Below are 11,119 nucleotides of genomic sequence, written 5' to 3' on the forward strand. Positions count from 1 at the left end.
AAGAAAAAGAATCATAAGGCTTAGTCCTAACAACTGTTTTCTATGCAAATAGGGAGCCCCTCTTGATTCTCAGAGGGTGAGGGAGCAAATGGTCTAAAGTGGGTTGGTTTTTCGGAGCCCTGATGGTGCCGTAGCCATGCCCTGGGCTGTTTAAGTGAAAGGTCAGCCCCCCAGAGAGCTATGCGGCAATCAACTTGCAGGCAGTGGGTTTTGTCTCCTTTCCAGGCTACAGTGAGGCTTACACAGGGATGAGCAGGGCGACCCTTAGCTAACCTTCACTCGAGTGACCCAGGTCCGATGTTCACCCCCCTGCCCCACCGTTACAAGACTTATTAGAGGCGACCCTCGGTACAAGAGGGAAATGCAAACCACCTGAGCAACCTCCTGGGGGCAGAGACCTAGTCAGGAGGCGGCAGCAGCTTTGAGGGGGCCCTTTCTCAGCAGAAGACGACGCATGCCTAGCTATAGAGCCATTTCTGGGAGAGGCAGGTCACTACCTCCTGTCCTAGGGTCACCGTGAGTCGAGTGGGTTTTCAGTTATCAGTCATACACTGGTTGCTCTAAAAATACGCTGTCCGTATTGTTCAAATAGGAAAAGGCTTTCTACTCCCTCGAAGACAGACTGGCAGTCTGAGACCCACAGGGGCAGTTCTGCTTTGCCGTAGAGCAGCAGTTCTCAGCCTGTGGGTCGTGACCCCTTTGGGGATCGAACGACCCTTTCACAGGGGTTGTCCGATTCATAACAGTAGCAAAATTACAGTTATGAAGTAGCAACAAAAATAATTTTATGGTTTTGGGGGAGCAGTCACCACCACATGAGGACCTGTATGAAAGGAAGGTAAGAACCACTGCCTTGGAGGGTCACCAGGAGCCAGAACTGGCCTGATGGCGGCTGAGTGTGGTTTGATATATCAGTTGACATTTAGAGGATTGTGTTGCTGGAGCAAAGGACAATCAAGTGACAAGTCATCTGTCTCTACAGTTTCCAAAAGGTCTCTCCCACTCTGTTTCCCTCTTGGGACTCAGGTCCTATAGGAAACTGAGGATCAGAATTCTGTATGGTTGCTCCAGCAATGAGCAAATCCAGAGCCCAGATCTGAGCTTCTTGTGTGTTAGAAAGTCACCACATGCAAAGTTATCGAGTCAGTTCCAACTCACAGCGACCCTGGAGGGCAGAGGGTAATTGCTCCACAGGACTGCTGAATCTGGAAATCTCTGCGCAAGCAGATGGCCTCACTGTTTTCCTATGAGGTGGCTGGCGGGTTCGACCACTGACTTTCTGGTTAGCAGCTCAACACAACTCACTGCACTACCAGGGCAAGTAAAGAAGGGTCCAGTGAGGAAGAGATGAAAGATGGGCTAGGTCACGGCAGCCAACTGAAAGAGTTTCTAATGGACAAAATTGGACAATGTGAGCAACAGAAGCCACCTTTGTAAAAAGCGCTTACCTGTGAGGCCCATTAAAATGAAGTTTGCCTGTACAACAAACCACAGAGGTGCATCAGGGGCAATTGAATCTCCGCCTTAGGAAAGCCACATGAGTAGGAACATAAAAGGATTAAATAAATTAATTTTAAAACACCTGAAGCTCCAGTAGTCTCAGCCTGTACCAGAGGAACTGTGGGTGCTTCACAGACACTGACAGGAAAGCCACTGCCCTGCCCCCTACCCCCCAAAAGAGGTGTAACTGACAGACAGTACATAGAGAAAGAAGCAGGGAAGAGGCAGGAGATTCCAAATAGAGGGACTATAGAGGGGAAGAGAGGGGTTTGCAGGAATATTCTACAAACCTTAACCCTTTTGTGCCAGGAGAGGGTAGAGGCAGGTGGGGTCTGCAGAGGCAGCCTCCTTCAAGGGGCTCAGCTGCTAAGAGACAGGCTGGCAGCTCAAACACATTGGTTCCACCTAAGAAAGACATGGTGATCTGCTTCCACATAGCCACGGGAACCAACCTGCTGTGGCGGCTGTACTGTCACTCGGGAGTCACGACGAGTCACAATCAGATGTCATGGCAAGAGTCTCCCTTGACCAGACTTCCCACACTGGGACCAAAGGCAGAGATGCTGGGGCTGCTCAGGCCACAGTGTCTGGCTGGTCCCCACCCCTGCTTTTGACTTGACAGTAACTTAAACCTTTTACGATTGACTTCCTAGGAGAAAAGAATGCATAGCTGGCCAGATTTGCAAAAAAAAGGCAACATCAAGGTTACTGTGTCTTCAAAGCCCCCAGAGGGATTAGGGCTACAGAACCGTACCCCTGTCCTTAGAAATCTCAAACAGAACAGAACCAGTTGCCTTATGAGATAGTTAAAGCTTGTTGTGCCAACCTGGCCGATAAACACACATGGGGTTAAATGAAGGGCGGAGGGATAAATGGCTCATTGAGCCTCACCTTTCTAGTTCTCAGGTGTCTTACTCTCTGATGGTTGTACCAGGGTGCAGCTGCCTGAGTCAGTTCTCTGCTTCAGCTGGAAGGCCCACTTCCTGTGAGACATCCCTGAGGAAAAGCCACATGGACCTATCCCGATGCAGCCCTGGGTGCTGAAGCAGCCATGTGGAGACCCCTGCCAGTGCTGAGATGCTTACACACTCACTGATTCAGCTTTCCTACTGCAGTCAGCATCATAGTGTGTTTTGTGAGATGGAGGAGGACGGACTTTGTGGACTGATGTCAGACATATGGACTAATGTTGGATTTATGGGCTTGGACAGCACTGGGTTAGGATGCTTTCTTTAATGTGGACTTACCTTTTATATAAAGCTCTCCCTTATACATATGTGTTTCTGTGGATTTGCTTCTCTAATGTACCTAGACTAACACACCTGAAGAGCCAATTCTGACTCCTGGGGACTGGCTGCAGACAAGGCATGTCAGAGCAGAGTTTGCTTCCAGGGTTTCCCATGCTGATTTTTCAAAAGTGGATCGCCAAGCCTTTCTTCTAAGCTGTCTCTGGGTGGATTCCACTACTCTGTCTTAGCAGGTCTCAGGCCAGCCTCTGTGGGTGGGAGAGAAGAGACTGCGCAGTGCTAGCCTCGTTGGGGGCCGGGCAGTGAGAGGCAGAGAGGCGTACCACACCAATGTGAGGTTCCCAGCACCTGAGACAGGCGGTGTCGGCTGTCTCCACTCTTCCCACTTGAAACACAACGCAAACAGATGCTATCCGGGCTCCCTGCTTGCTGCTAACAACCTTTGCAGGAAAGTAAATAATACCCTTTCTTCAAATACTGAGGCTGTTCCCCCGGCAGGCCTGTTCTTTGTGGCAAATAACTGTAACGCCGAGGCACAGCTCCAAATTAGTCACTTGCTACAATTTAAAAATACATCATTTTGCTCCAACACACTGATTTTGCCATCTTTCCCATGTGCTGGTTTTGATGAAGGGGGGGGGGGACACGACACATCTTGGTGCAGCCGTCAGGACGCCTGTCCAGCTTCCTCTTCTGATAACACTGGTTTCCTTGGGTCCGAGTGCTGCGGAGTATTTTAAAGAGTCTAGCACAGTAGAAAGTGCGGTTTTAATATAGCTACATAGATTGACAGACATACAGATTGGCTGAGTCACCACCTGCCACCCAAGCTTGCTCAGTCCCAGGTCAGGGTTCACTCTACCACCTCTGGGGAAGCTTCATGGGATATAAAACCTTGGTTGGGATCAATTACGTAAGAGCGAAGAACAGCAAGGAAGGCCTCAGTTGCAAAAGGGAAGGTTGGTGCTTTGAACCGACATAGCCGCTCCGCAGGAGAAAGGCCTGGTGATCTGCTTCCATAAAGATTAGAACCAAACCCACAGCCACCAGCGCGGAGGCAACTCCCACAAGGTGAATTGAAGTGGCAAAGGAGAACTGCCCCAGGGGGTTCCGGTGAATCATCTTTATGGAAGCAGACTCCCACATCTTGCTCCCTCAGAGTGGCTGGTGGCTGGTTAGCAGCCCAGCACCCTGACCAGGGTACCACAGGACTCCCCGGAGGAGGAAAGACGAGGAAAGCCCATGGGGTGGTTCTGCTTGGCCACAGGGAGCCGCTGTGAGTAGGCGCAGCGATGGCTGCTTGCTCAGAGTTCCATTAATCCAATTAAAACCAGCTCCTGGCCACATGCAAGTGCTTCAGGCAGCTTGATGTTTAAATAAAGGTTTATGCTATACAATCAGACTCAGATAATCTTGGAAATTTCTAGCATTCTGAATCCCAAGAGGGAATAAAGCGGCTTACTGTAACCCAGACTGCTCACCAAAGGGTCTCTGCTCGGCCTACCCGCTAATGAGCTAGTGTGAGGAACAAAGCTTTCTGACTCCAATAAGTTCTAGACATCGCAGGATGGACACCCTGCTGCCCCAAGGAGTTCCTCCCGTGGAGACCTGCTTCCCACCCTTAGCAGATTCCACAGATCAGCCAGAGAACCTACAAAGCCTTGGGAAGCAATGGAGAAATCAGGGCTGCCAAGTGCCAGGTATATACCAGACCTGGTACCACCCCAGATATGACACTATACTTTATCCCCACAGCGTCCCTTTAACCCCAAAACCACTGCCATTGAGTTGATTCCAGCTCATAGTGACCCTGGATAGGATTTCTGAGACTGAGACTTTACGAGACCAGATAGCCTCTCCTCTCTCCCTACTCTCTAATTAGATAAAGGTTAAGTACCTGACCCATGGCTGTAAAGCTACTGAAACAAGAGAGCAAGGCCTCATACCCAAGCCTTATTCCAAATCCCAAGTTCCTGTAATTAATCCATGGATCTGACTCTCAACTGGACTGAAACGCTGCTCTGAGGACCGATGGGATCGTTTCAGAACCTGCGAGTAGATTCTGACTCACCGGAACCCTTACAGGACAGGGCAGAGCTATTCCTGTGGGTCTCCAAGGCTGTCCATTTTTATGGGAGCAGAAAGCCCTGAGGAGCGGTTGGTGGGTTCAAACTGCTGACCCTACAACTAGAGCCCAAAGCATAACCCACTGCACCACCAGGGCTCCTTTTCCAGAGCCCAGGCATCTCTTATTTATGTGGCTCTTTGGTGCCAGAGTTTAGTGCAACCAGATTCCAACTGGTTTATTCTGGTTTGATTCCATCCTAGAATTTCCTATTCTAGGAAATAGAGGAAAGAACTAGGAGGCAAAGGGCATTTATAGAGGTCTAAATACAGGCATGTACATATGTAAATATATTTATATATGATGGAGAAATAGGTCTATCTGCATATACTTATAGGCTTAGTATTAAGGTAACAGATGGACATTGGGCCTCCATTGAAGGACTCCCTCAACGCAAGGATACTTTGGTCTATTAACCTGGCATTCTATGAGGCTAACTTCCCTGATACGATCGCTGAAGACAAATGGGTGTATAAGCAAATGTGGTGAAGAAAGCTGATGGTGCCTGGCTATCAAAAGATATAGCATTTGGAGAAAAAAAAAGATATAGCATTTGGGGTCTTAAAGACTTGAAGGTAAACAAATAGCCATCTAGCTCAGAAGCAACAAAAGCCCACATGGAAGAAGCAGACCAGCCCGTGTGATCATGAGGTGTTGAAGGGATCAGGTATCAGGCATCAAAGAATAAAAAATAGTATCATTGTGAATGAGGGGGAGTGCAGAGTAGGGACCCAAAGCCCATCTGTAGGCAACTGGACATCCCCTTACAGAAGGGTAGTGGGGAGGAAACAAGCCAGTCAGGGTGCAGTGTAGCACTGATGAAACATACTACTTTCCTCTAGTTCTCAAATGTTTCCTCCCCCCTCCCCCCACACTATCATTATCCCAATTTTACCTTACAAATATGGCTAGACCAGAGGATGTACACTTGTACAGATAGGAACTGGAAACACAGGGAATCCAGGACAGATGAACCCTTCAGGACCAGTGGTGAGAGCAGCAATACTGGGAGGGTAGAGGGAAAGTGGGGTAGAAAGGGGGAACCAATTATAAGGATCTACATATAATCCCCTTCCTGGGAGATGGACAACAGAAAAGTGGGTGAAGGGAGATGTCAGGCAGTGTAAGACATGACAAAATAATATAAATTTACAAATTATCAAGGGTTCTTATGGGAGGGGAGCGGGGAGGGAGGGAGGGGGAAAATGAGCTGATACCAAAGACTCAAGTAGAAAGCAAATGTTTTGAGAATGATGAGGGCAATAAATGTACAAATGTACTTAACACAATGGATGAATGTATGGATTGTGATAAGAGTCGTAGGAGCACCCAATAAAATGATTTAAAAGAAAGAATTTCCTTTTCCACCCCATGGCAGACAGAAGACCCCCAGGTGATTCCTACAGGTAGTGTGTGTGGTGTGGTGTGGTGGGGCGGGAGGCTGTTCAAAGTAAAAGCACAATGAAGACAAAAATCTTCCTAAGACCTTTTTGGAGTCCCCTCACATTTAAGACCATCCAAGGATCTTGCAGAAACGTAGATTCTATCTGTCTGTCTGTCTGTGTGTCTGGGATGGAAAAGGAGCATCCTAGGAGGGCACAGAACAGGAACAAACCAGTTGGAAACCCTAGTTCCACCGCCTACAAACCTCGGTGATAACCAGGAACTGCCCTAGAGGGTTTTCCTGGATGTAATCTTGAGGGGCCAGACCGCCTGGTCTCTCTCCTACAGGGTAAAAATGGCTGGATGGGTTTGAACCGCCAACCTGCTGGTCAACAGTGGCAAGAAAGAGCTATTTGTGTGTGCACTGTAGGGCCTGGGGTTCCTGCCCTGGCACCACCATGTCTTTCTGTGATTGTTTTTATAGACCACGCTGTTATCTAGCTGACACAGCCCACAGAGGACCCCAGGGGCCGAGGACGCTCTCTCCATTTCTAGAGAAGGGCAGGAATAGTCAGCACACTGCTTTGACAAAACCCTGGGACTCGGCCACTTGCATGCTGATCAAACCTCCCACTGCCGGGGAGCTGAGCAGAACTCGGTTGGTCAAAAATGATCACCAACTGAACGCTGTAATTACAACATTCCCAGTCGCACCTTGAGCCTGGTCACCAGGAATCCTGAGAAAAATGACTCTGGAAGGCATCTTTCCTTCTCAGAAGCTCGGAAGACAAGCCCAGCCAAGCACACTTTGGGAAGAGCTTCCTGCCCTGTGGAAAGATTCCGCAAGATACAAGTCTGTTTTGTTTCATCTCAAATGAGAGCCCCAGTTCCACTGGCTGGCATTTAATCAGCAGCGGAGTCCCACTGGCTTCGCACAGACTTCCGTGCGGCCCTTTATCTGGAACGGCTAAAAGCTTCCTCTGTACTTGGTGACCTAATATGCCGCAGGACACTCCGAGAGGGTCTCCTCGTCTGACCACTCTCCTAATTTAATGAGCACTAGTGGACGGACCCAGCTGTCTTGACAGACACTGGCTCGCCTTTCCTCTGCAGCCCCCACGTTCACTGTGGAGCCTGGCAGTCTCCCGAAAGGCATATGAAACATTTCCTCCTCCTTCTTCAAGGGTCTGGTAACTGTGGCCCAGAGAAGGGAATCTCTCCCCTGGAGTCTGAGTCTGGTCATTTTAACTGTGTGGGGTGGTGGACTTTCTCCCTTTATGTAAGATCCCGCAAGGGGGGGTCAGCAAGGCTGAGGGCTCAGAGAAACATCGACATGGAAAGTCTCAGAAGAGGCTCTGAGGCAAGGCAGTGCAGAGGCCTGTGTGCCACTCAAAGTCTTTGCATAACTTGAGGATGACTGAGGGCGTAAGGACCTTTTCCCAACGCCTCACCTAGAAAGGTCGCAAAGCCCCTTAGGTAAATGATCTTCACTCTGAATGACGGACCACAAGCTTGGCTGTCTCCCCCACCATGGAACCAAACTAAACCAGACTCACAGCCACCCAGGCAACTCCCACTCATGGCGACCCTCTAGGACAGGGGAGAACTACAAGAGTAGAAAGCCTCGTCTTTCTCCTGAGGATCAGCTGGTGGTGTCAAACTGCTGACCTTGAGATTTGAGTACTCACTGCGCCACAGGCTACTCCACCACGGCAGAGCGTGGGCAAAGAGGAGGAGTCTGGTCACTATTTCCAACGTCTTTTTAATATGCCAGACTTCTTCCTCAGAGCTACTGAGACCCACTTGAACTTGACAGAGAAAGGCCACAAGGAAGGAGGCAGAGGGGCTCTGTGCAGCAGGCCTCCTCAGCTGAAACCAGCCAGCCCGACTTTTAAATGACAGCCCTTCAGATCATGGTAAACACAAGTGAGCTCACTGGTCCAGAGAAGCCGAAAGAGTTTTTCTTTTTCATTCGTCTTGATCAAATCTCTCTTGATCAAGAATCCACCTGTTACCGGATTCCTAATCACTCCTCGATGGAGAAGCCAACCCCCAAATCTCTGTTGACTGTGAACAACTGACTTTAAATCCAAGTACGAGTCATCCAAGAGGCCCTGGTGATTGGCCGCTAACCAAGAGGTTGGAGGCTCATGTCCACTCAGAGGAGCCATGGAAGAAAGGCCTGGCGATCTACCACTGGACAATTAGCTACCGAAAACATGACTGGGCAGTTAGACTCTGGACACACCTGGGGCTGCTCCTGAAACAGACCTGACAGCCACCAGGACTGGTACCTGTCCATTACAGGCCTCTTGTCAGACCACATAGCTGCAGGTATCAGAATGGACACAAATGTTATGCTAACTTACCAAGTTATTTCTTTAGGATTTTGGTACCTCCAACATATGTTTCTGTTTGAGGGTTACTTCTTCTACTTATTTCTGCTTGCTTCCTTTTACAGCTCCCCCCCCACCCCCCCGCCCCCGCCCCAACAGAACCTACTTACATTTGACCAGTCACACCTCCACAAAATAACAAAAGAATGGAATAAACAACCGCCAGAGAGGCAGGTACAATTCTATAGGTTCCCACGGGAAAAGTAAGCTTTCCAGAATATCGAAAATCTCAATGGCACCCCGAGTCATGGGGCAACTTCTCGAACCCTCTTCACATAAATACTCTTCTTCACCCATTTTACTCTAGTGCTTAGTTTTCAATGTCAGTATCTTTCTACGTCATCTTTTCTATCTTCCAAGGTACTTTCTGCGATTCTTGCCTGGGCAGCCTATACACCTCTATCCCCATTCACGCCTCGTCTCTGTATCAGATCAGAAAACAGAATTCACCCTCACAAATATTTGATCTAAGGCAGTGGCCACTCCAGACTGTCTGAGCGACCTTACATGGCACAACGATAACAATGAACATTCAGCCAAAGGGCACTCACTCAATGTCATAGCTGCGTGGCTTTGGGCAACAGCAACCATTATGGTTATATGACTGTAAGAGTTGTCCTTTGCTCGAAAAAAATGTGTCTTGACAAGAGTCCTTCCACATTCTGTACCCAATCTGTGTCACCCTAAATGAACTCCTGGCCTCTATGCAAAGTCCTGAAAAAGGCTTGGCGTGGCAAGCAGGAAACCGACACACCAGGGGAATCTGAAGACCTGAGTTTTAGTTGTGCTCCTACCTGCAATTTAGCTGTGTCACCTTGGCTAGGGCACATGGCTCCCTGGGCCTAAGGAGCACCACTAGCTAAACAAAGAAACAGGGCAGATGGTTCTTTTAAGTTCTCTTTCAGATAAAAAAAAAGAAAATCTCCGTTAATCCCTAAAACGTCGGTCTCCCTCGTTTCAAAGATCAGCAGCGGACGCTGGTGACACATTAGCCTCGTTTTTGGCAAATCAAATTGGGATGCTTTCTTGGGTTCACGTTCTATGGAGGAAAAGCAACCTCCCATGCGATCGAGGTTGTGGAATTGGAAAGGGGGGTGGTGGGGGCGCTAAAAAAATAAATACATCGCAAACCGACCTAGCTAAAGGAGAAACTTCAATCATCCCGGGCCAGGCTGTCAATAGTTAGTCAAAGGCTGCCACTCGGATGACATGCTTCCGACGAGAGGAATATTTATAGCCGAGTCGTTTCCTTCTCCCCCCCAGAGATTCATTTCGAATGAAAAGCAGAGCGTCTGAAAATCAATTTACAACTTCGGAACAAGTTGCGGGGAGCGACAGAAACTCCGCCAGGCTCCCGGCGTCATTTGCATCGGAGTATGATCGCGGGCGAAGAAACGGTTCTTTATTTATAAGAAGTGAGAAACGCACAGGAGGCAGGTGACATCTGGAAGGGGAGGCAGCGCTGCCAGCGAGGGGGAGGATGGAGGCTGAGGTCCTTCGGGCAACAGGTCCAGCGCCGGTGCCGCAGCCTCCTCCGGGACGGCTCGGTCGTGCCACCCCCGCTCGGCGCCCTCCCCGAGCTCGATGGCAGCGCCTCGCCCCCGCCTCGGCCCTCGAGCGGCAGCCCGCCCCCACCCCACGCCCCTGCGGCAGGAGCCTGGCTCAGGCTCGCTTCCCCGGCCTCACGCGCCAGCCAGGCCTCCGATCCTCGTCGCCCCGCGCCCTGTCGCCGGGTGGCCGCGGCCCGCAGCCCCAGCCCCGCCGCGGCCCGCTCACCTGCACCTGTTTGCGGAAGTGGCGCGGCCCCGCCGCTGCCGGCAGCCAGAAGCAGCAGCAGCAGCATCAGAGGCGGCGTTGGCGGCCGCGCCGGCGGCCGCGGCATCTCATCCACAGCACGGCCCCCAAGGCCGGCTTTCGGGGGGTCGGTCTGTCCGCCCGCCAGTCAGTCAGTCAGTCGGTCCTGCCTTCCTCCGCAGCCTCAGCGGCACCCGCGCCGGCTGCCCCCGAGCACACGCTGCTTCGGCCTAACTTCAGCCCGGCTCCTGGTCCGCACCCGCCGCTCCGGCCGCAGAAAGACCATCCTTCCCACGCGCCCGTCAGCCCGCCCGCACCGCCACTGCCGCCGTCTCAACAGCAGCAACGGCAGCAGCCCTGCGGAGCCGCGGGCCCGGGAAGCCGCGCTCCAGCCGCCATGATGGGCTGCGTCATGTGACGTAGCGCGGGGGCGGGACGCCGTGAGAGACGGCGCCGTCGGCCAATCGTCAGCGCTCTGGCGGAGGGCGGGGTGGCCGCCAGGGCGCCCCCTGCAGTCTGAGGAGTGCGTGGACAGCAGGTCATACCCACGATTAGTTCCAAGCCCCCAATGCAGACCAGTAGAAAGAAGACAATAGAAGTCACTCATCTATCCTGAAATTACCCGCCCCCTAGGGATTTTATAACATGCCAACAGGGCACTGTTTTGTCTTTGT

General features: G+C 51.0%; 1 protein-coding gene across 1 annotated transcript in view; it reads right to left on the reverse strand.

Annotated features, from left to right (window-relative positions):
* LMTK2 (lemur tyrosine kinase 2) overlaps nt 1-10,845 on the reverse strand; it is a 58,076-nt gene extending 47,231 nt beyond the window's left edge. The window contains exon 1 of the mRNA XM_075565058.1: nt 10,428-10,845. Within this exon, the coding sequence (XP_075421173.1) occupies nt 10,428-10,533 (106 nt within the window). The 5' untranslated portion in view covers nt 10,534-10,845. The remainder of the gene's footprint in view (nt 1-10,427) is intronic.
* Between the last annotated feature and the right edge of the window lie 274 nt (nt 10,846-11,119).

This window comes from Tenrec ecaudatus, chromosome 12 (assembly GCF_050624435.1).
Source record: "Tenrec ecaudatus isolate mTenEca1 chromosome 12, mTenEca1.hap1, whole genome shotgun sequence".
In the NCBI taxonomy this organism is placed as follows: domain Eukaryota; kingdom Metazoa; phylum Chordata; class Mammalia; order Afrosoricida; family Tenrecidae; genus Tenrec; species Tenrec ecaudatus.